A 25,813-nucleotide genomic window follows, 5' to 3' on the forward strand; every position below is an offset into this window, starting at 1 on the left:
CCACTGTACTCCAGCCTGGTGACAGCAAGAGTCCGAAGAAAGAAAGAGAAAGAAAAGAGAGAGAGAGAGAGAAAGAAAGAAAGAAAGAAAGAAAGAAAGAGAGAGAGAGAAAGAAAGAAAGAAAGAGAGAAAGAGAGAGAAAGAGTAAGAGAGAGAGTAAGAGAGAGGAGGGAGGGAGGGAGGGAGGGAAGGAAGGAAGGAAGGAGGGAAGGAAGGAAGGAAGGAAGGAAGGAAGGAAGGAAGGAAGGAAGGAAGGAAGGAAGGAAATAAATATGGGCTATTGGCCAGGCACAGTGGCTCACGCCTGTAATCTCAGCACTTTGGGAGGCTGAGGCAGGTGGAAAACCTGAGGTCAGGAGTTTGAGACCAGCCTGGCCAACATGGTGAAACCCCATCTCTACTAAAAATATAAAATTAGCCTGGCGTGGTGGCGCATGCCTGTAATCCCAGCTGCTCGGGAGACTGAGGCAGGAGAACATTTGAACCCAGGAGGCAGAGGTTGCAGTGAGCTATCGCACCATTGCACTCCAGCCTGGGAAACAAGAGCAAAATTCCGTCTCAAAAAAAAAAAAAAAGAAAAAAAGGAAAGAAAAGAAATACGGGTTATTATATTTTTCATGTGCTCAGAATACTAAGTTTAGCTACAATCTAAAAATCTTCTAATACAAAATTAACTTAAAAAGATGCTTGTGGTAATGGGATGGCAGCTGATTAGCTGAACCTTAAACTATTTCGTATTTTCTAAATTTCCTACAATGAAGTTTTATAGCTGAGAAAATACATGAATATGCTAGATGCTATCACAGACTTGCAGTGAGACATTAATAGGAGGATAAACTTTCAGTGCTGAAATTAGACATTAATCTGTAGAGTAACTCTCTGATGTCCAGTCCAATCATTCTCTGAAACACATGTTGCTTTCCTAAACCCCTGTGAAATGTTTAAGGTAAAAACTTTGAAATGCACTGGGAAAAAAAAAAAAAAGAAGACAATACCTCATCAAGACTCCTACTAGGACAGAAGGTGATCCTTTTCTTGGCATACTCTTCTATTGCCCTGGAAATCGCTTCTAGCCATTCATCCCTTTCTGTGGCAGAACTGTTGGGGGCAAAAGGTTTCATCAACCAGATGTCAGCTTTTGTTCTTTTCCTTTTTCTTCTTTTCCTTCTCCCATGGCAACAGATCCCACCACCCTCCAACAATACTAGTCAAAAAAGCAGCAACTCTGAGGTTTAGTGAACAGATCATCAGAACAGACAACAAAGAACCCATGATGCATTTTAGCAAATACGATGCTTATTTTTTCTTTCCAAAAGTTCTGCTTTATATTAAATAGCTTTTGAACTCTCCTCAATTTGGAAATACTTTTGGTTTGGTTTAAAGGATAACTGTACAATTAATAATGATGATTATTTATACAGCCAGGGAGTTTCTTAAGACATTATACTAGAATTTTAAAAGATTCTAATAAGTCAAGTTTCAAATTCCAATTTATAGCATAGAATACTAAATATCTTTAGATTGCTAATTACTAAAACTTTCTAGAAAGGGCACTGGGGTGAAGGGAACATATTTTTTTGTATTAGAAAGCAGATGTTGACAAAGCCGTTCACATGGGAAAGGCGGCAGTTGTTGTTAGGGCTTCTCTACCTATTTCACCCACCAAGTTCTCTGTCCCTACCCAGCTCATCAGGAAATATCTTTTCATTCAGCGCCAGATGGGAGTGGGCTAAACAGGGGCAAGCTTGGTCAGACAAGGGTATTTTTTTTTCTGTTTTTCCAGCCATGCCTCTTTCCCAAAACCATGCTAACTCCAAATTATTACTGGTATCAGCATACTTATGAAACCACTGTTTACATTTTTTTGTGTGTATTTAAAACTGAGAGGCACATGTTAGGTATTATAAATAAAAATAAATATATAAATCTATACATACACAGTAGAGAAAGAGCAGAAAAGAGGAAGGGAGAGGGAACGAGAGAAAGAAAGACTTTAATAAATAATTAAAACTCCATCATAATAAAACAAAATTGATCAGAATGGGATTGTGACTGTGTTAAAAAAAAAAAAAGGTCTGTAGTTTAATTTAGAGAGGCATTTTGAGGTATACAGAAGTAAAATCGGCCAGGCACGGTGGCTCACGCCTGTAATCCCAACACTTTGGGAGGCTAAGGTGGGTGGATCATTTGAGCTCAGGAGTTCGAGACCAGCCTGGCCAACATGGTGAAACCCTGTCTCTACTAAAAAACAAAAATTAGCCGGGTATGGTGGTGCATGCCTGTAATCCCAGCTACTCGGGGGGCTGAGGCAGGAGAATTGCTTGAACGAAGGAGGTGGAGGTTGTAGTGAGCTGAGATAGTGCCACTGCACTCTAGCCTGGGTGACAGAGCAAGACACTGTCTCAAAAAAAAAAAAAAAAAAAGGCAGAAGTAAAATGACCTGATATCTGCAATTTGTTTTAAAATAGAAAATTATGAAACAGGAAAATCAGTGGCAAAATCTTGATCATTATTTTTAGTTTGGGTGACTGAATATGCAGTTTTTGGTATTATTTGTCCTAATTTTAAGTATATTTGAACTCTTTGTTTTTTTTTTTTTTTTTTGAGACGGAGTCTCGCTCTATCACCCAGGCTGGAGTGCAGTGGCGCGATCTTGGCTCACTGCAAACTCCGCCTCCTGGATTCACACCATTCTCCTGTCTCAGCCTCCTGAGTAGCTGGGACTACAGGCGCCGGCCACTACGCCCGGCTAATTTTTTGTATTTTTAGTAGAGACAGGGTTTCATCGTGTTACCCAGGATGGTTTTGATCTCCTGACCTTGTGATCCGCCCGCCTCGGCCTCCCAAAGTGCTGGGATTACAGGCATGAGCCACCGCGCCCGGCCTATTTGAACTCTTAAACAGTGTTTCTAAAATAAAAAATTCCACCATTAATAATGGTACATATAGACATATGTTGCTGTATTTCAGAGAACCCAGGGCAGGTCAAGAATAGAAACCACTCACCTTGCCTACAATCATCATTCTCAGAAAGCATCTCCCTAATCCATGGCTTGAGTGCCATTTAGAATGTTCATTCACATGGATTAAAAAAGGTAGAAATCCAGTTTACAAATAAAATTTTAAAACACATTTCTCAAATTTTCGTTATATACAAAGAACAACAAAAAAGAAATAACCCCTTTCTCTCTAAACCAAACAAAACCACACCTTATTTACCGCTACTATTCTAGCATTACTGCCAAAACTGGATGCCATTTAACAGTTACTACGTCAGCCAGCTCTGCTAAATGCTTAGCAAATGTCACCATGTCTCACCCTCAGAGCTTCTGCATGGAATACACATTGGATCTTACACCCCCTGCCCCCAACTACAACATCATCACCCACCTTCACCATTTACAGGTAAGGAAACTGAGAATTAGTAATGTTTCATAATTTGCTTTATAGACAACAGACTAAGTGATGAGCTGGTATTAAACCCAAGTGTAGTTAAGGACTGAACCTCTCACCACCAGGTCATTGCTAGCCTCTGCTCATGTTCTCTGCAGAACTACATGATGAGCACACACGCTCAGGGTTCCAAGCAAACATTCATAAAAATTACCATCTCTCCCTCCCTCCCCGACTCCTCACTAGAAGAGTAACAGAAAGCAGAGAGGCAGATGGTAAATTTGAGAATTGCTGTTGGATTCTTCTGGAATCCGGGGAGCACGTGGAATGTGATTCAACTGTGCAAATCATGTCACATATGCTGTTCTTTCATTTAATCATTCCTGGCTCTCTCCTGTGTGGGGTTCTGCCAAGACAATGTTTACCAGCTCTTGATAACACATTTCTCACAGACCACACACATTTGCCCGCAGCATCCAGTGGAGATATTCTAGTCTCCTTTTGTAACATGATTAGCAGAAGAATCAGCATCTTCCTCAAACTGAAAAACTGTTAAGTCAAGTATTATTTTCTTTATAGAATGTGTATAGTACAAGAAAGCAAATTTGTGTCAAGTACCACTTTCCCAATGACTGGGATGAACTGCCAAGGGTTAAAAACCTGGCCAGGCATGGTGGCTCATGCCTGTAATCCCAGCACTTTGGGAGGCCGAGGAGGGCAGATCATCTGAGGTCAGGAGTTTGAGACCAGCCTGGCCAACATGGCAAAACCCCGTCTCTACTAAGAATACAAAAATTAGCCAGGCATGGTGGTGTGCACCTGTAGTCACAGCTACTCAGGAGGCTGAGGCAGGAGAATCACCTGAATCTGGGAGGTGGTGGTTGCAGTGAGCTGAGATCGTGCCACTGCACTCCAGCCTGGGCAACAAAGTGAGACTGTGTCTCAAAAAAAAAAAAAAAAAAAAAGGGTTAGAAACTCTTCAATAGAAAGGATTTGGGGTTGTTCGTCCATGCCATACCATTTACTACTTGGACTAACTGCAGGATGCCTCTGAGGTTCAAAGGCCACACCACTTTGATTTGTGAATAACATTGTGAGTAATGTTCACTAGGAGCCTACTAAGTCAGGACCTAAGCCAAGAACTGGGCACACAAAATATACCTCACTTGTAAGGATGCACACTGAATTGAGGTGAAACATGTAATTAACATATGATGTAACAAATGTAGATAAATAACACAGAAGTAGTAAATTACCTTATGTAAGTAGCAGGGATGGCTTTGCAAAGGTGATGACAAAGTTAGGGCTTGAAGAGTTACAGGAGTTTGGCAGGGCACTCTGTCTCTCTGTGTACCCTCATTCAGTCTGTCAGGTGTGGTCATCTCTAAGCTGATGGTGCCCAAATACATGCCTCTGGCCCCAACTTCCCTCTGAAATCCAGATCCTTACAGAAACTGCCCTTTGATGGCTGCATTTGGATGTTGCATAGGCACCTTACATTCCACATGCACACCTGAAACTCAATTCCCAATTTCTCCCTTAAAGCCGCTCCTCTCCCAGTGCTCCCTGTCACAGTGCATGGCACCACCTCCCAATTCATAGTATATGCTGGAGTCTCCTCTGAAGAACTCCTCTTATACCCTGTGTCCAATCAGTCCCCTCCTTTAGGCCACCTCCCAAACCATATTCCATGCAGCAGCTGTAAACTCTTTAAAAAATGCCAATCTGATCATATCATTCCCTTGTATAAGCCTTTCAGTGGCTTCCTGTGGCTCTTAGGCTAAAGAGCAAATCCCACAAGATGGTTCTGCAGCATCTAAGTCACCTGTCCCTCCAGGCTTGTCCTGGGTCATTCTCCTCCTCATTCTTGAGCTCATGCCACACTGGCCTTCCAAATCTCTGAATATGTCATGCCCCTTCTCACCTAAGGACCTTTGTACACAGTGCTCCTAATGACCAGGAGGCTCTTCCTTTTTCCTCTTTGCCCCTCTGACTCCTACTTATCTTTCCTAAGTCAATATAAACAGCAAGGGTTGTAGGGAAGAGGCTGCCCTCTCTCCCCCATTGTAGTTTAAGGTCCTTTGCTTTACAGCCTCCTAGCCTCCGGTACTTTTTCTGTACATCATTTAATCACCCAATACTTAATTGTGTTAATATTTGCTAAGTGCATGTCCTCCTCCAGGGAATGTCAGCTCAGTGAAGGAAGGGCCCTTTTAATTTTTTTTTTTTTTTTTTTTTTTTTTTGAGACGGAGTCTCGCTCTGTTGCCCAGACTGGAGTGCAGTAGTGCGATCTCGGCTCACTGTAACTTCTGCCTCCCAAGTTCAAGCAATTCTCCTGCCTCAGCCTCCTGAGTAGCTGGGATTACAGGCGTGTACCACTATGCCCAGCTAATTTTTGTATTTTTAGTATAAAATATTAAACGGGGTTTCACCATGTTGGCCAGGCTGGTCTTGAACTCCTGACCTCAAGTGGTCCGCCTGCCTTGGCCTCTCAAAGTGTTGGGATTACAGGTGTGAGCCACTGCACCCAACTTGACCCTTTTAATTTTTAATCTACTATGTCCTGATGCCCAGCACAATGCCTGGCCCAAGGTAGAGGCTCCATACTCCTTACTGAACAAAGGGATGAACTGCAGGTGGAAGTAACACCTGTGGAAGGCAGACAGCGGTGGAGTTGGCTGGCATGCATGGAGTCACACGCAGATCTGTGCTGACAGAGTATGCAGTGTGTTGGTGGGAGGGGATGGAGAGACTTAATAGGGATGAGGCCTCCTTACCCCCTTTAATATGGGATGCAGTACCAGACTAACTGGTTGGAGGAATTTGAAAGGAGAGCATGGTATACCAATGACATTCAATATGCCTTAGCTCTCTTTCCCTCCTGCAAGCTTGATCCTCCCTTGGAAATTTATTTTTCCTTTATCGAGAACTTTCCAGTTCAATTATTTCTCCTGCAGAGCCCACATTCAGCCCAATATTGGGCTTTTTCTGATTCATATCATTGTTCATCACTTTAACCCAAGACACACCATCATCTACTGCCCACTCACTACCTGGTTGCCCAACTTCTACTCTAGTCTCCTGATGGTCTGTCTTCTACAAAGAAGCCGGTGTGATCTTTTACAAATATAAAGTCGATATTATCACTTAGCTAAAAACTCTTAAAAATGCAATGACCTTACTATGGGTGGCCCCCAGCTCTTGCCCCCAAACTGTAACTCACATTTAATCTCCCCTGGTACTAGGGGAGTACTAGGCTCTACCTATACTGGACTTCTTGCTGTTTAACAGACTACACCCTTACATACCTCCCTGGTACGTCTTTTGTTCTTGCTGTTCCTTCCATCTAGGATTTGCTTCTGGTCTCTGATGCTCCTCAGAGATAACTTTTCTGATCCCCCCTCACCCCATAAAAGTTCTTGACCTAATCACTTTCTATCTGCTCAGCCTACTTTATTCTTCTTTATAACACTGAATACTCCAAATTATTTATATGTGCATATATATAAATAAACCCGATTATTGTGTATCTCCCACTTTAGAATAAAGGCTTATCCTTAAAGGCAGGGATTGCACATCCCCAGCTCCTGAACAGGGTAGGTGATGCCCAGTAAACATTTGTCGAATGGTCGATAGTGGACAGTCTCCTTCCCTAATGGCTCTCCATCTGCCAGTCTCCAAACAATGACTTCCTCTCATCACTAAAGTTAGACTCAGCAATGATTGCTCTCAGTTATCACTGCTTATCACTGAGCCCCAGACTACTAACAAAAAGACAAACAGGATTGCCCGGACCAGCTGGCCGCTTGCTGCCGTGGCTACACCGTCTCGCCCACTCATGTTACTACTGCTGCCATCCACAGAGGGCTGCTTCTTGGGGACAAGACTCCCAACTTTGAGGCACTGTTGGCTGATACAGCACTGTTGGCTGTATCTGTTCCCACGACCTTCTAGGAGACTCCTGTGGCATTCTTTTTTCCCACCCTCAGGACTCTACACCAGTTTACACCACGGAGCTTGGCAGAGCTGCAAAGCTGGCACCAGAATTCACCAAGAGTAATGTCAAGTTGATTGCCCTTGTAACAGACAGTACTGAGGAACATCTTGCCTGGAGCAAGGATATCAATGCTTAACAGTGATGAGCCAACAGAAAAATGCCCTTTTCCCATCATTGATGGTAAGGATCAGGAAGGACCTTGACATCTTGTTGGGCATGCTGGATCCTTCCGAGATGGAAGAAAAGGAATGGGTGTGAGAGCTTGTGGTGTTTATTTTTGCTCCTGATAAGAAACTGAAGCTGTCTACCCAGCTACCACTAGCAGCAACCTGGATGAGATTCGCGGGGTAGTTCTCTCTCTCCAGCTTACCCTGATGGATAAGAAGAATGGAAATAGTTATGTTGCTGGGCATGGTGGCTCATGGCTGTAATTCCAGCACTTTGGGAGGCCAAGGCGAGCGGATCACTTGAGGTCAGGAGTTCCGAGACCAGTCTGGCCAACATGGTGAAACTCCGTCTCTACTAAAAATCCAAGAAAAATTTAGCCAGGTGTGGTGGCGCAAACCTGTGGTCCCAGTGACTCAGAATACTAGGGCAGGAGAATTGCTCGAACCCAGGAGGTGGAGGTTGCAGTGAGTCGAGATTGCGTCAGTGCACCCCTGGGCAACAGAGCGAGACTCTGTCACAAAAAGGAAAAAAAAAAAGTTACAGAAATATAAACCTTGATCAGAGCCATTACACCTGTCTGGTACTGATCTGGAAATCATGAACATCCAGGTATTTACCTGACAACCAAAGAAAAACATTTACTATAATTTCCTGAATTATTTAATCTTAATAAAATAGATTACTGTTTTTCACCAAGGCTCAGTTTTACTTGGGAAACAGAAGTGCAATTAAAACTTGACTTTTCTATAGGCATTTCCTCCTTGGAATTTTGAAAATAACTTTCTTGATTTTAAGAACCAAGCTCAAGCACTCACTGGGAACATGATACACAGGGGGTCTTAATGTTCTTTGAACTTTCTTTCTTTCCTTTTCTCTCTCTCTCTCTCTTTCTCTTTCTTTCTAGATGGAGCCTCACTCTGTCGCCAGGCTGGAGTGCAGTGGTGTGATCTTGGTTCACTGCAACCTCCGCTTCCCAGGTTCAAGCAATTCTCCTGCCTCAGCCTCCTGACTAGCTGGGACTACAGGTACGTGCCACCACACCCGGCTAATTTTTATATTTTTAGTAGAGATGGGGTTTCACCATGTTGGCCAGGATGGTCTCTATCTCCTGATTTCGTGATCCACCCACCTCGGCATCCCAAAGTGCTGGGATTACAGGCGTGAGCCACTTCGCCCGGCCTTGTTCTTTGAACTTTTGTTCAAACTCCTCTATCCCTCAAAAATGAAAAAAGGGCTGAACGCAATCCTGCCTGTAGCACTTTGGGAGGCTGAGGCAGGCGGATCACCTGAGGTCAGGAGTTCAAGACCAGCCTGGCCAACACGGTGAAACCTCATCTCTATTTTAAAATTTAAAAAGATGGCCAGACATGGTGACTCACACCTGTAATCCCAGCACTTTGAGAGGCTGAGGCAGGTGGATCACTTGAGGTTAGGAGTTCAAGACCAGCCTGGGCAACATGGTGAAACCATGTCTCTACTAAAAATACAAAACTTAGCTGGGTGTGGTGGCACATGCCTGTAATCCCAGCTACTTGGGAGGCTGAGGCACAAGAATCGCTTGAACCTGGGAGGCAGAGGCTGCAGTCAGCCGAGATCGTGCCACTGTACTCCAGTTTGGGCAACAGAGTGAGACCCTGTCTCAAAAAAAAGGAAAACAAAAGAAAGAAAAAAGTCACAATGCCAAGTGATCAAGAGTTTACCTGCACTCTCTAAATATTGGTATCTGGTGGATGCTTCAGGTACCCCCAAGAGCTTTGCTTGTTCTGACTGGTAGCCACACAGCATTTGACAAACCCTGGACACAGGTGTTTGTCTTCTCCTGTCATCATGTATGTTAGGCAGCAGTGGTTATTGCATTTCAGAGGAGTAGCACACCCCAGGATGACTCTTGTCGTCCTCTGATTTTGGGAAATCAGACATTTTGGTTTGAGTCCTTGACATTCATGGACATAAGCAAAATTATAAAGGTTGTCAGAAACACCTAGGTTCAAATCACAGCTCCACTGCTTACTACTCATGTAACCTTAGATGTGTTATTGAACCTCTCTGAGCCTCCATTTTTCTAATCTAGAAGATCAAGATAATACTCACCCCACAAAGTTATCATGGAACTTAGAAAATAAATAGAAAACAGAACATGGGCACTGTGACTGATGCAGAGTAATACATGATTCTGGCCACTACTCCATCTGCTCCTAAGATCCTAGCTGATTTTAGTGGTATGGACAATTGGAAACAGACTGCCTGGGTTCAAATCCTGGCTCTGCTAGTATAGATGAGTGGCTTTTCTCAGCATAGAATGGGTATAATAACAGCAACTTGCCTCAACAGGTTGCTGTGAAGATGAAATGAAGTACTACACATAAAGTCTTTATGACAGTGCCTGGCATACAGTAAGTGTTACAAAAGCATTTGCTTCTATTTTTATTAGATCAAAGGTTAAGTCTGAGAAGAGCGTGTCTCATTATTTAGATTGTGCAGTGGAGCATGCTATGACTACTGGCATCTCTCCCTTCACTAGTCAAACCTTCCCAAATACCCACTTCCGCCACTCAGTCAGTAACTCAATAATGCATTTTTATGAGTCATAGAGTTTCAGGTTTCCTTAGCACTTGAATTACATTATGGTAAGATATTAAGTCACTGCAGGTTCCGGTATGGGGCAAGGTGGTATCATAAATAACAATGGATTTCTTTTCCCTCCCTCCCTCCCTTCTTTCGGAGATGGAGTCTCACTCAGTCACCCAGGCTGGAGTGCAGTGGAGTGATCTCGGTTCACTGCAACCTCCACCACCTGGGTTCAAGTGATTCTCCTGCCTCAGCCTCCCAAGTAGCTGGGATTACAGGCACATGCCACCATGTCCGGCTAATTTTTTTGTATTTTTAGTAGAGATGGGGTTTCACCATGTTGGCCAGGCTGGTCTCAAACTCCTGACCTCAGGTAATCCACCCGCCTTGGTCTCCCAAAGTGCTTGACTACAGGTGTGAGCTACTGCACCCAGCTCATAGCAACGGATTTAAAGCAAAAGACTTCAATTTGCATCCTGGCTGTGTCAACTATGTATCCGTAAGACAGCAACTCCATTTATCTGTAATTTAGTTTCCTAACTTTTAATAGGAGATTACACCTACCTCATAGATTTGTTAGAACCTTTAAGTGACACATACAAATTTCCTAATAACCTATAAAGCACTAGTTGTTCTTAAAAACAATCTGAGGCCGGGCGCGGTGGCTCAAGCCTGTAATCCCAGCACTTTGGGAGGCCGAGACGGGCGGATCACAAGGTCAGGAGATCGAGACCATCCTGGCTAACATGATGAAACCCCGTCTCTACCAAAAAAATACAAAAAACTAGCCAGGCGAGGTGGCGGACGCCTGTAGTCCCAGCCACTCGGGAGGCTGAGGCAGGAGAATGGCGTGAACCCGGGAGGCAGAGCTTGCAGTGAGCTGAGATCCGGCCACTGCACTCCAGCCTGGGCGGCAGAGCGAGACTCTGTCTCAAAACAACAACAACAACAACAACAACAATCTGAAATAGTCACTTAAAAAAATGATCAGCAAAGCACTTTCACCATTGTTATTCTGTTCAGAAGAACATTTTAATCTCTGTGCTTCTAGCATACTATTGCCTCAGCTCTCAGCCACTTCCTTGCATGGTAAATCAAGAGTAAAACTGCACGGTATTGGGAAAGAAGAAAAAGAAGAAACAAAAAGTCAGTAGTTAGCCTAAATGCAAAAAGTGCTGGCAATATCTGACCCTGTTATACTGACAAATATCTATTTTTATATATTCTTAAAATAGGCCAGGCACAGTGACTCACACCTGTAATCTCAGCACTTTGGGAGGCCAAGGCGGGAAGACTGCATGAGCTCAGGAGTTCAAGATCAGCCTGGGGAACATACAGAGACCCCATCTCTACAAAAAATATATATTTTTTTTTTTGAGACAGAATCTCTCTCTGTCACGTAGGCTGGAGTGCAGTGGTGGGATCTTGGCTCACTGCAACCTCTGCCTCCTGGGTTCAAGCAATTCTCCTGCCTCAGCCTCCTGAGTAGCTGGGACTACAGGTGCCTGTCACCGTACCTGGCTAATTTTTGTATTTTTAGTAGAGATGGGGTTAAATCATGTTGGATAGGCTGGTCTCAAACTCCTGACCTCAAGTGATCCGCCCAGCTCGGCATCCCAAAGTGCTGGTACTACAGGCGTGAGTCACCGCACCAGGCACACAAAAAAATGTTTTTTAAGTTAGCTGGGTATGGTAGTGCATGCCTGTGGTCCCAGCTACTCAAGAGGCTGAGGTGGGAGAACTGCTTGGGCCATGGAGGTAGAGGCTGCAGTGAGCCGTGATTGTGCCACTGCACTCCAGCCTGGGTGACAGAGTGAGATGTTGTATCAAAAAAAACCCAAAACCCAAAATTTTCCTGACATTCCCTAGCAAGCAGACTCAGAATGAGGGAAAAAAAGAGAAGAAAAAACTTACCTGGCTGAGAGAATGAAGGAACGTTCTACACTTTCAATCTTTAATTCATTCTGATAGGCTTCTTGGGTAGGTTTTCTGACCTGGAAGAAAGCACAACAATTTGACCTGACTCATCCTATTGAAAACCGTATTAATGAGCTGAAGTCCAATGGCCCTGGCTCTGACATCCACGACAAACCTTCCTATCCAGCTTTCTCTACTGCTATTCTCCTTCATCTACTCTATGCTCCAGACGAATTGAAAAGCCCACACGCTGGCCCACCTTTCCCACCTCCAGGAATTTGCTCACAATATGCCCTCCACCTGGAATGCCTTTCCCCTACATCTCAGCATGGCCAAATGTGACCTATACTTTAAGGTCCACTGGCTCTTTCTCTTTTCTCCTTCTTTCCTAGCTGCTCTCAAAAGCTGCAGGCCAGTCCCCACCATGATCATCAAACACTGCAAGTTCTTTATTTTCTGAACTCCCAAAACTGTAATTGTGCCTTTATAGTGATACTCATTACTGTCTACTTTATAGGTATTTATGTGTAGTGTACTGTCTTCCCAACTAGTTGCTAAGTCCCTGGGGGAGGAAAGACAATAAGAATCATGCTTCAACTTATCTTCGTATTTTCCCCACCAAACCTATTAATGTTTTGTTTATAGTAGTTCTCAAAAAATATCTTATGAATAAATTAACGCATGAATGAACAAATGACTACATGAATGAATAATCAAAAGCATAAACAGGCAGGGTGCACTGGCTCACGCCTGTAATCTCAGCACTTTGGGAGGCGAAGGTGGGTGGATCACTTGAGGTCTCGAGTTTGAGACCAGCCTGGCCGACATAGAGAAACCCCGTCTCTATGAAAAATACAAAAATTAGCTGAGCCTGTAGTCCCAGCTACTCAAGAGGCTGAGTCAGGAGAATCTCTCAAACCCAGGAGGCAGAGGTTGCAGTGAACTGAGATCGTACCACTGCACTCTAGCCTGGGCAACAGAGTGAGACTCTGTTACAAAACAAAACAAAACAAAACAAAAAAAAACAAATGCATAAACAGTAACATATATAGAGAGAAAAGTAAAGGATGTAAGAAAGATATTTATCTTAGGGTATTTTCTCTAAGTATATCACATATTTGTTGTTATTATTTTTAATAGAGATGGGGGTTTCACTATGTTGCCTAGGCTGGTCTCTTAACTCTTGAGCTCAAGCTATCATCCTCTCTTGGCCTCCCAAAGTGCTGGGACTACAGGTGTGAGCCACTGTGCCCAGCCTTTATTTGGGCTTCTTTCTTTCTTTCTTTCTTTATTTTGAGATAGAGTCTCACTCTGTTTCTCTGGCTAGAGTGCAGTTGTACGACCTCAGCTCACTGAAACCTCTGTCTCCCAGGTTCAAGCAATTCTCCTGCCTCAGCCTCCTGAGTAGCTGGGATTATAGGCATGCGCCACCACGCCTGGCTAATTTTTTTTTTCTTCTGTATTTTTAGTAGAGATGGAGTTTCACCACGTTGGTCAGGCTGATCTCGAACTCCTGACCTTGTAATCCACCGGCCTCAGCCTTCCAAAGTGCTAGGATTACAGGCATGAGCCACCACACCCGACTTTATTTGGGTTTAAAAACAAATCACCTGAGTGGGCATGGTAGCTCACGTCTATGTAATCCCAGCACTTTGGGAGGCCAAGGCGGGCTGATCACTTGAGGTCAGGAGTTCAAGACCAGCCTGGCCAACATGGTGAAACCCGTCTCTACTGAAAATACAAAAATTAGCCAGGTGTGGTGGTGGGCACCTGTAGTCCCAGTTAGTTAGGAGACTGAGGCAGAAGAATCACTTGAACCCAAGAGGTGGAGGTTGCAGTGAGCCAAGATTGCACCACTGCACTCCAGCATGGGTGACAGAATGAGACCCCGTCTCAGACAAAACAACAAAACCAATCATCTAACAGATGCACAGACCTTCATTCCAGCCAATGAGAGCATGTTGTTCAGTTTATACATCCCAGACTGCACTGGTGTTGTATACAGCAGGGCATCATTAAACTGAAAAGTAGAAACATTTCATGGGACAAAGTAAAGAAACACATTTCCACTGCAAAGATTTTGACAAGATACAAGATTAAAGGATAAATAATACCTTAAAGGATAAATAATACCTCTTTGCTAATAGCTCTCTGAATAAAATACTTATATTCTGCTATATACACTAGAACTACCTAGAATGTTTTATTAGAATATAATTTAAAAGGCAATTTCTGGAAAACATGCTTTATTTCCAAATTCTGTAACAGATTTAATGTTTTTTGAATTCTAAATCCCACGAAGGTATTACAGTCTGCCTAAAAAAATGATTAGAACAATTTTCCAAGTTAGAAATGGAATAAATTCCAAAAGGAAATAATCTTCTGGTTATGCATCATAGCAGACTTTATTTCCCATACTTGAAATTCAATTAAGCAGTACGGCCAGTTAAAGAAGCCACCAAGGCTGATATGTGAAGGTGCTAAGCTTATCTAACATGTATAAACGTCTCCTTTCCTTAAGCAACTATCCCTACCTCGGCCAAATCAGAGCTACACAAGTCCTCTTACCAGGAAAAACATTCGAGGTTGCATCACTTTCCGAGACAGCTTCATCAGAATTCCTTCTTTGAGAAAAACCTGATTCATACAAACAAACACCCATTTAGTCCTACCATCACAACACAACGACAATATAATCTCCTTTTCAACTTTCTTTTCCCGAGAATATTTTTCATGACAGACTGGGGAGCCACAGTTCCCTTGAGATTTTTTACAGTCATAGTTAATTTTAAACCCTTAAATCATTTAGGAATCGGACAAGCAGCAGGGTTGGATAAATCCAATATTGGCCCCAGGGATACTGCATGGAGGGACACGTAATTGACTGAGCGTGTACTTGATCCTGAAGCATATCCAACATCCTGACAACTGCATTTTGTAACTTTCCTGAATTCATTCCCTAGGCCACTTTTGTGCTATCCGAGGAGGATCAAAATACCAATTTCCTCCCTCCCTTCATCATCATCTCTTACATTAAAGATTTTAAATGAAATTGTCTTCAAAACTGTGTGAGGTTGCTGGCATTACACAACAAAACGATCCCATTAAATCAGATACTCTGTGGGGTCCCTTGCCGCTCCCCTAATTGAATTGGACTTACTTCATGAATGGGCTTATTCCTAATTCAATTGTCACAGTGACTTACATCATGAATGTTTTGAACGGATAAAGTGATCAAGACTGAGAAGAGTAACAAAAACAACCTATTTTTATAACAGAAATGATAAACAGATACAGATGGTACCTAAATGCATCATATTAAGTTTGCAATCTAAAATGCTTACCCGACCAGGCTGCACAATTTCATGGTGTCCATTTAAGCTATACTGAATTTGCATAAGTTTCTGAAAGTTGTCCTACAGAAAGACAATGGAAAGCATATGAAGGCCTGGGCTTTCAGGTTCAAGACCACACCAGCCACTGATAACAAGACACTTACTCCTTGCTTCATGGTGTCATTGGCGTGGTTGGCTACCTCTATAACAACAGCAAGGGCATCTGAAAAAGGCAGGAACAAAAGGTGCATTTAGTAATTACAATGGAAAACAAACAGTTTGCAACATTAAGCAATTCCTGGGGACAAGATAGCTAGTTTATAGCAACCAACCTCTGGAGGAGCTTAGTTGACTGTGAGTAGGCAGTCAACTAAGGTTCAATGAAGGCAAAACCAAACCAAACCAAACAGCACCACCACCACCAAAAACCTGGTCAAAACAATATGTAGAGAAATAATGAGCTAAAAGAAGACTCTAAAGAGACACTGTAGACCATGTTTATTAACAGTGAATGTCAGGGTTGTTTTATGCTGTGATTTGATTATCCTATTCAAGTTTACAAGGATAAGGATGGGATTTCACCTGGAAGATAAGGACCATCCAAGTATAAACTATCTGGGAGAAAAGGATGGTGAGGGAAAAGGATCTTGATATAGGAAATGAAAATTATGAGAAATGACTAAGATCAGATCTCAGTCTCTTAATCTGATTCCAAGAGGCATGAATTAGAAATGGGGGAAATGCCACATGGAAGCATCCTAGATCTTAGGAATTTGCAAGTGTCATTTTGTGAGCTGGGTTATTAGCTTCATGGGCCGATCTGTGTTTTATTCTTTTTATTAACCCTTTGCCTTCAGCAAAGTGTTTTTCCATACTCCAGCCTTGTTATCTTTGTAACTAGGTCTAAAGGAAAAGTTTGCATTTTGTCAGGTTTGGGGCTGCAGTTATTCTCAACTCAAGGCCATAGTGCTCCCTTAGGGACACATAAACATGTGTAAAGACAATTTTTGGTTGTCACAATGACCAGGAAGATCCACTGGTCTTCAGTGGGTAGGAGGCAGGGATGCCAAATTCCACACACTACTCATTAGAAACCCACACAAAGATTATTCAGTACAATACGACAGTAGCATTCCCACTGAGGAAAACTGGTAGAGTGTTAGAAAGGGAAGCATCTCCTCCCGAGGCTGCTGTGGCAGTGACAGTGGTCATCAACAAAAGGACTATTAAATAAAAGACTGGCTGGGTGTGGTGGCTCACGCCTGTAATCCTAACACGTTGGAAGGCTGAGGTGGGTGGATCATTTGAGCTCAGGAGTTCGAGACCAGCCTCAGCAATAAGGTAAAACCTTGTTTCCAAAAAAAATCCAAAAATTAGCCAGGCATCATGGCTCATGTCTGCAGTCTCAGCAATTTGGGGCGCTGAGATGGGAGACTCATTTGAGCCCAGGAGGTCAAGGTTGCAGTGAGCCCAGATCACACCACGGCACCCCAGCCTAGGTGACAAAATGAGGCCCTTTCTCAAAAAAAAAAAAATTAAAAACAACAACAACAAATCAATTTCTGAAAAGGGGTTGAGATGTTTTGGTCTAGTTATTGTAATCTACCAAAGGACAGTCTTCCTGGAGGTTTCTGTATTCTTTCAACATGTATCATCATCGCTATTATTAAAAGAAAGCAGGTTTTCCTTACAGAGAGACCCCAACTATATATCAGAATTTTTTTTTTTTTTTTTTTTTTTTTTGAGACAGAGTCTTGCTCTGTCTCCCAGGCTGAAGTGCAGTGGCATGATCTCGGCTCACTGCAACCTCCACCTCTCAGATTCAAGCAATTCTCCTGCCTCAGTCTCCTGGGTAGCTGGGATGACAGGCGCACACCAGTATGCTCAGCTAATTTTTGTATTTTTAGTAGAGACAGGGTTTTGCCACGTTGGCAGGGCTGGTCTCAAACTCCTGACCTCAGTGATCCACCCGCCTCAGCCTCCCAAAGTGCTAGGATTACAGGTGTGAGCCACGGTGCTCCACCATGTATCAGAATTTACGGCGCCTGGTACCCTCTTCACAGTAGGTATTCAAGAGGTTACCTTAGACACATTTCCTGCTTTCTGGCCTGCTGGAATTCCCAGTGGACAAGGGAGAGATGCCTTAAGATTTAATGGATGACAAGGCTGCTGCTGCTACTCGGTCACCTGGTCTCCCAAGCTCTACCTTCCCCACTCCATTCTGTGATTCTACTTTCCCCATGTCAGCCCTGATGCCTCTATTCCTTTAACTCTTCTCCCTACCTTTCAAAGTTATACTTGCCTCACCTTCCTTCACCCTTGGAGTCTCATCCACACTGCTCACCACTCTTTTTTTCTTGAGACAGAGTCTTGCTCTGTCGCCCAGGCTAGAGTGCAGTTGTGGGATCTTGGCTCACTGCAACCTCCATCTCCCAGGTTCAAGCGATTCTCACGCCTCAGCTACTGAGTAGCTGGGATTACAGGCATGCACCACCACACCCCACTAATTTTTGTATTTTTAGTAGCAAAGGGTTTCGCCATGTTGCCGAGGCTGGTCTTGAACTCCTGACCTCAAGTGATCCACCTGCTTCAGCCTCCCAAAATGCTGGGATTACAGTAAAGCCACCACGCCCAGCCACTGCTCAACATATGATTGCTGTGCCTCTGGCCATACAGTAGGCCTCACTGTTCACTGGCTTTCTCATCTGTCTTTGCTGTAGCATGTAATTTCCTTTAAATAAGCTCCTAATCTCTGACCCTGAATTTGTTTTATGTGTGAAATTGACCTAATAATTTACTTTCATTGAAGGCAGAAGCCCAGGACCGAGGACAGATGTTTTCTTTCTATTCTATAAGTTCCATATACAATTTGTATCCTCACGAGAGGGGCTGCCATCAGGAATGCTCATTTTTCCTATCCCCCATTCTCCCACTCATCTCCAGTCCTACTTTTTCCTGCAAAGCTTCCCTGCCTCTTCAACCTTCATACTTTTCTCTGTCATCCAAATAATTCTGTCCTGCTTGGTGCACCCTTACTTTGAAGTCATTTGCTTTGTTCTTTATTTGATGGGTATTATAAACTTTTTCATCAAATAGATATGATCACTGAAGACAGGAAACTTGTCAGATCCCCAACCACAAACTTTTCCTTTAAAAAAATCCACCTTTAAAAGCATAATGTATACAAACAGAAGATGTTAGAGAAGTGAAATGATTAAGAGAATAAATAAGAATCTCTATCAAAGGGGTTAAAAATGTTCACTTTTTATTCTGCAAATGTAAAGGATATACAAGAATGTGATCAGGCTGGGTGTGATGGCTCACGCCTGTAATCTCAGCCTTTGGAAGGCTGAGGCGGGCTGATCACTTGAAATCAGGAGCTCGAGACCAGCCTGGCCAATGAGGTGAAACTAAAAATACAAAAATTAGCTGGGCATGGTGGTGCATGCCTGTAATCCCAGCTACTCAGGGGGCTGAGGCAGGAGAATTGCTTGAACCCAGGAGGCGGAGGTTGCTGTAAGCCGAGATCGTGCCACTGAACTCCAGCCTGGGGGACAGAGTGAGACTCTGTCTCAAACAAAAAAAGAACAAGGGATAGACCTGTGACATTTGAAAGAGGTTGTTGGGGGTTAAACAGAAACACCCAAACAGAATTAATCTGTGTATATGTGTGTGTTATCTGCAAGAGAGGGAGAGAAAGAGATTGTGAGGGAGAGAGACACAGATAGGCAGACAGACACAGGAACTCCAATTATCCCACTAGCTATGAGTCCCTCATGATGTAATGGACTGTTTCCCTTAAGTACTACTATGGGTGAGGGAAGGCTAATATCCTATTGTTAAACAGTCCCAGAATAATATGCTTTTATAGACTCATCCCTGCTTTGTAGTTTAGTCACTTCATGGACTCATGATTTTGAAGCCTAAGGACCTTGCAGACGTTCTGGTTCAATCCTGTTTTTGAAAGACAAAGAAATGGACCTCTAGGGAAACTGAATATGGCACAAGCACAGAGTGACTGAGCACAGGAGGGCAAAGCTTCCTGACCTCAGCCACCACGCTGGCTCCCCCCACCGCCAGTCGCTAGAGGTTGGTTCTCATGCAGGGCTGGCTTTGGGTCTCCCCTGTCCATATAATCTCACCTATCCCCAGCACTGCTTTACTACTTATCTGGTTCTATGTGAATCTGCTCAAAATGGAGTTTTCAGGAAGGCCTCAAGTCTTTTTTTTGAGAAAGAGTCTCGCCCAGGCTGGAGTGCAGTGGTGCAATCTCGGCTCACTGCAACTTCTGCCTTCCGGGTTCAAGGGATTCTCCTGCCTCAGCCTCCCAAGAAGCTGGAATTACAGACGTGCACCACCACGCTTGGCTAGTTTTTGTATTTTTTTTAATAGAGAAGGGGTTTCACCATGTTGGCCAGGCTGGTCTCAAACTCTTTACCTCAGGTGATCCACCCGCCTCGGCCTCCCAAAGTGCTGGGATTACAGGTGTGAGCCACTGCACCCGGCCTTCAAGTCGTATGAATAGAGTTTGTAACAGATTTTGTCATCAATATATTTTTACTTTCGTCCCCTACCTAAATAAACATAATATAAAAACTTCTGCAACCACAAAAGTTATTTACCTTGAGTGTCTCTGTAATCTCCAGCATCTTCTATGAGATTCTTTAAATAATCTAGAAAAGAAGAAAAAAAGTATTTGAGTACAATAAACCAGTGAGCCCCAAACACATATCTTTCGTTTTAATACTTCTGTTAGTCTTGCTGGTTAATATACATGCTAGTCCAACTTGTGCTAACTTGTGAAAAAATAAAGCCCTGAGATCAATTTGAAATCAAAACATACCATCAGAGCTAGAAAGAATCTTGGAGGAAACATTGGTTATTTTAGACATGAGGAATCAGATTACTGAGCAAAGGATCTCACCCAAGTCACATAACCTCTTGGTGGCAAAGCCAGCATGAGAATTCAGGTCTTCTAATGCCCAGTTCAGCTTTTATTCCAACACATAGGAAAGTACCTTAATCTTGAGATCAGACATACATCTAGTATAAAGTTCTAAGGCATTAATCCAATCCCTAAAAGACTCCTGGATTTGTTCATCTAAGAGTCTAACAATACTTAGGACACCAAGGGAACTCAATATATGTATTTAAACAGGTGGTTTTCAAATGGGGACAAATTTGACCCCCAGGGTACATCTGGCAATGTCTGGAGACAGTTGTGGTTGTCATAACTGGGGAAAAGGGGGTGCTACTGTGGCTAGTGGTTAGAAGTCAGAGATGCAGACTGGACTCGGTGGCTCATGCCTGTAATCCTAGACCTCTGGGAGGCCGAAGGGGGTAGATCACTTGAAGTCAGGAGTTCAAGACCAGCATGGCCAACATAGGGAAATCCCATCTCTACCCCACACACACACACACACACACACACACACACACGCACACACACACGCACACACACACACGCGCGCACACACATGCATGCACACACCCGGCAGAGATGCTGCTAAATATCTTATAATGCAGCCCTGCAACAACAACAAAAAAATTATCTGACAACAGCAAAAAATATCAATAGGCCTGAAGTTGAGAAACCTTGGTTTGGATGAAGATAGTCTGTAAATAAGCAATGTGGTATATAGTAGTTCTTATAATACAGAAAAAAACTGAGGCAATAGAGGAACCTATATTTAATAAATCTTTGACACCAAGGACAGTCATGGAATTTCAAGGCAATACTTCCTTCTCTGTTGAGAAATGCTGGATGGTCTCCCATTACCTGTGAAATTAATACAAATTCCTCCCTGGAATTTAAAGTCCCCTGCTACATAGTCCCTATCAATTTTTCTCTCTCTCTTGCTACTGCCTAAAATGGGCCCTTTGTTCTGATTAAATTTGATTCTGTGCAACCCCTTAAACACTCCCCATGCGTCCCCTGGCTTCACACCTTTTGTCCCTAATTGTCCCTTTTTCTCGATCCCTTTCTCTGTCTCGCATATACAAATTCTACTCATATTCTTCAAGGCTCTTCTTAAATCCCACTTCTCTTACAAAATTTCCATTTGAAAGAAACATTTTCTCCCTTTGAGTAACACATGACACAGCAGTCTCACTTTATGCTTCTATTATTTTCTTTTTCATTAGACTCAAAGCTCCTTGTGAGCAAGTCATCTGATACATCTTTCTCTCTCACACAGCACTTAGCCAGGGGCTTTGCACAAAAGGGACAACAAATGCTTACTGAATAAAAACAATTCACTTACTCATTCAAGACAGAGTCTCACCCTGTCACCCAGGCTGGAGCACAGTGATGCAGTCATTGCTCACTACAGCCTCAAATTCCTGGACTCAACCAATCCTCCCGCCTCTGCCTCCCAAATAGCTATGACTACTGGTGTGTGCCTCCATGTCTGCTTTTTTTTTTTTTTTTTTTTTCCCTCAGAGACAGGGTCTCGCTTTGTTGCCCAGGCTGGTCTTTAACTCCTGGCCTCAAGCAATCCCCCGGCCTTAGCCTACCAAACTGCTGGGATTACAGGCGGTGAGCCACTGCACCTGGCCAATAATATATTACTTTTAAGTTAGGATTGTATTTTAGTTGAGGTAAAACGCAATAAATGCTGAAACCAATTCTAATGCCAGTGGGAACTGAGAAAACGAAAGGAGAAAAGGGGTGTTCAGAAACTGAATATATCTTTATCAGACCCAACTGCTAGTTAGTACTATTATGGAATAGATACAACTTCACCTCATGGATTTATGAAATCACGCTCAAAGGAACAAAGGAAAACATGGGTATCGGTGCCAGATCTTCAAACGTAACAGATGACACAAGCACACGCCCAACTGCTGAAACTTCGTAAATCTTTGAGACAGTGATCTAAGAGCCTGTGTGAGTCTAGACGTGCACATTATAAATATCCAGCACTGGCAATAAGCCATGGTGAGATGTTATGTATAAACATATTAAGCTTCCCTGCACCATGGCATAGGTTCTATCTTGCCAGAAACCATCGCTAGCAATTTAGATCTTAATCTGAACAAAGAGAGCATCCGCCCCAAATATAAAGCAAAAATGAAGTAGGCACACAAAAAAATTTAAAAACCCAAATTAACAAAATACATAAGATACACGTTACACTTAGCCTTATCTGGAGATGAAAATAAACTTATTCTCACTCTGACCCCACTCAGAATGCATTCAATATATTACATAAGCTGTGTTTTCTGAGTGCAAACATTTAACATTTCTATGGCTGAAAGTTGACAGGGTTGGGGAGACAAACTTACCCTCCCTATTAGATGTTCTCAAACCCTAAGCTACCTCATTAATCAAGTGATTTTCCTTAAGCTGTTAGTTAGCTGAAGAGTGTGGAAAGGAACACAGATTTACCTAAATATCAGACTCATGGCGAGTTCCTATTTTGTCTTAAATTTCTGTTCTTTAATACAGAAGTATACCAATGAAAACAGAGATACTTCTCTAAACCAAAAGGGCTACCCAGAAGATGTCCATATTAGGAAATTCTGACCTCAGAATCACCAGGCTGAGCCTGATAAGCTTCTAAGTTGCATTTTCTTTGCTTGTACTCAAACATGAACTTTTATGAACACAGTTTAAATACACTGAGCAGAAAACCCACCATTAATACGTTGCAACATCATGCTATTAATCAAGGAAGTAATGGAGTTAGGTTTACCCTCCTTGCCAATTTTTAAAAATTTTGGTCTCCAAAATTCAACTCTCCAACTTATTCATCCATCCATCCATCCATCCATCCATCCATCCATCCATCCATCCATCCATCCATCCATCCATATTTTTAGGGCATCTTCTTGCTGTATATCTTTTTGAGGACTTTTACCTTGGCAAAGAGAGCAGGACCAAGATCTCCTTAAACAGTTAAGAATCACCTGAGGCTTTAACTGCAGCATAAGAATGTGACTGATCACCCTGAGTCAGATGGGAGGAACAGTGAAACCAGTAGCTGGCTCGAGTGACTGTTATAACCCAGGTGAAACCCAGGAAAGGAGACCAGACAGACACGCCTATATTGGTCATAGGGAACCATCCAGTACCTATCATTTAGGACCTGGTATGCGGCAGAAGCTTTCCTAATAACAACGAAGAGAGCAGTCATTTCAGTTTGCCATGTTAGACTGGTAGTATTCTATGACCTTTCTGTTCCTGCCAAAACAAATTGAGCATTATTCAAAACTTCACTAATAAAACTGCCTCAAATGCCACTGAGGTTATTTTTATCAAAGGGAAAAAAACCAAATGTTGGTTCAGTGTGTAGGTACACCACAAAATGTACTTTCTGGCCACCAGGTGGCATCACTGATTAATAAAAGTTAATGAACTCCATCACCATCACCCAAACATGAGCAGCAAAAAATTAACTGGAACACAACATACTATGTGCAACTTTCAGGGATATGCAAGTTACTTTTTTTTTTTTTTGGAGGAAGGTCTCGCTCTGTTGCATAGGCTGGAGTGTGCAGTGGTGTGATCAATGCTCATTGTAGCTTTGATCTCCCGGGCTCAAGTGGTTGTCCCACACCTCAGCCTCCCAAGTAGCTAGGACAACAGACCTGTACTACCATGTTGGGCTAAGTTTTTGATTTTTTTGTAGAGAAGAGGTCTATGTTGCCCAGGTTGGTCCTGAACTCCTGAACTCAAGTGATTCTCTCACCCTGGCCTCCCAAAGTGCTGGGATTATAGGTGTGAGCCATGGTGCCAGTACAAGTTAATTTTGTTCTCATATAAAATGCCCAAGGTCACCGGGCACGCTGGCTCATGCCTGTAATTCCAGCACTTTGGGAGGCCGAGGTGGGCAGATCACGAGGTCAAGAGTTTGAGACCAGCCCGGCCAACATGGTGAAACCTCCGTCTCTACTAAGAATACAAAAATTAGCCAGGCATGGGGGTGCATGCCTGTAATCCCAGCTACTCGGGAGGCTCAGGTAGGAGACTTGCTTTAACCTGGGAGGCAGAGATTGCAGTGAGCTGAGATCGCGCCACTGCACTCCAGCCTGGGCGACAGAGCAAGATTTTGTCTCAGGAACACCACCAACAACAAAAAATGCCCAAGGCCGGGCGTAGTGGCTCATGCCTGTAATCCCAGTACTTTGGGAGGCTGAGATGTGCAGATCACTTGAGGTCAGGAGTTTGAGACTAGCCTGGCCAATATGGTGAAACCCCATCTCTACGAAAAATATAAAAATTAGCCAGGTGTGGTAGCGGGCACCTGTAATCCCAGCTACTCAGGAGACTGAGGCAAGAGGATTGCTTGAACCCAGGAGGTGGAGTTTGCAGTGAAACGAGATCATGCCACTACACTCTAGTCTGGATGACAGGGCGAGACTGTCTCAAAAAAAAAAAAAAAAAAAAAAAAGAAGAGAGAATGGATGAGGACCCAATATATACTATATCTTGTTGGAGATCTAAGTTTTCTGTATAAGGGTTCCCAGGGAGCCTTACCACCACTCATTGATTACCTAATCAATAAATAACCAACTTAGAGCAGAAACTAGGCGGAAGTACTGTTAACCATTACTAAAAACTAGTCATCTGTGGGAATCTGGGACTTTTTGCATTCAACACCCAGTCAGATTCCTGGACTGTGCACTGAGAAATGTTTGGCAGCAAAGCACAGAGGAAATGAGTGTATAGGAGGGATAACATTCCAAAGTCAAGTGTTTTGAATTTGAGAACATGTCTTGCTTTGTATTTTTCAGATTTCGTCTTTCCTCCATAAATATGTAGTGGGATCAGCAACATATACAGAATTATGGGATCCAGAGAAAAGTAAGTCTAACTCAATATGCCTTTGTAAAATTTTACGAAGTTTCAGATTTTGTGAGAAACAACCTAAAATTAGCCTGACTTGTGAAACAAAGTACTGATCATTTTAAATACCAAAAACAAGCATCAAGTACACTTCAAGGCAGCTTGGTGAAGTGGTCAAGAGCCCTTGCTCTGGAATTAGAAGACGGCCAGATGCAATGGCTCATGCCTGTAATCCCAGCACTATGGGAGGCCGAGGTGGGAAGATACAGCCTGGGCACACAGTGAGACCCATCTCTAAGTCTTTAGATGATGATGATGATGATGATGATGATGATGAGGATGACAATAAAGACAGAAATGCTTACTCTGCCTGGTCCAGCCATGTCTAGTCGAGGCATGGGACTTTGGCCATGCCCCGTAGCATTTTTTTGTGTTGATATCCTCATACATAAAATAACTAGGTTGAACAAGAATGAAAACTGTTTTCATTCTAAAATATCATGAAATATATTTTGTCCAATAATAAAATAAAAAATGAAAAATTTGAAAAATTAAATAATGAGGAAAACTTAAACTATGAACACCTCTTTGAGAAAAACAATTACTAAACTATTTCCTTGCTTTTATAAATGCTTGATTTGACT

General features: G+C 42.9%; 1 protein-coding gene and 1 pseudogene across 7 annotated transcripts in view; one reads left to right on the top strand and one right to left on the bottom strand.

The window, feature by feature from the left end:
- The window catches only part of FGD6 (FYVE, RhoGEF and PH domain containing 6), a 132,282-nt gene that overhangs the window by 13,417 nt on the left and 93,052 nt on the right, over positions 1 to 25,813 (bottom strand). For all 7 annotated transcript variants that reach the window (XR_001483577.4, XR_012420495.1, XM_074007525.1 and 4 more), the window contains 7 exons: positions 20,002 to 20,052; positions 15,544 to 15,602; positions 15,389 to 15,460; positions 14,613 to 14,681; positions 13,981 to 14,064; positions 12,042 to 12,121; positions 996 to 1,098 (listed from right to left, as the gene is read on the bottom strand). Coding sequence is in view for 5 of the 7 variants with exons in the window: in XM_074007525.1 (XP_073863626.1) it covers positions 996 to 1,098; positions 12,042 to 12,121; positions 13,981 to 14,064; positions 14,613 to 14,681; positions 15,389 to 15,460; positions 15,544 to 15,602; positions 20,002 to 20,052 (518 nt within the window). In the remaining 2 variants the exon portion in view is untranslated. The remainder of the gene's footprint in view (positions 1 to 995; positions 1,099 to 12,041; positions 12,122 to 13,980; positions 14,065 to 14,612; positions 14,682 to 15,388; positions 15,461 to 15,543; positions 15,603 to 20,001; positions 20,053 to 25,813) is intronic.
- Positions 3,310 to 7,822, top strand: LOC102142985 (peroxiredoxin-6 pseudogene; annotated as a pseudogene).

Source organism: Macaca fascicularis, chromosome 11 (assembly GCF_037993035.2).
Source record: "Macaca fascicularis isolate 582-1 chromosome 11, T2T-MFA8v1.1".
Classification (NCBI taxonomy): Eukaryota; Metazoa; Chordata; class Mammalia; order Primates; family Cercopithecidae; genus Macaca; species Macaca fascicularis.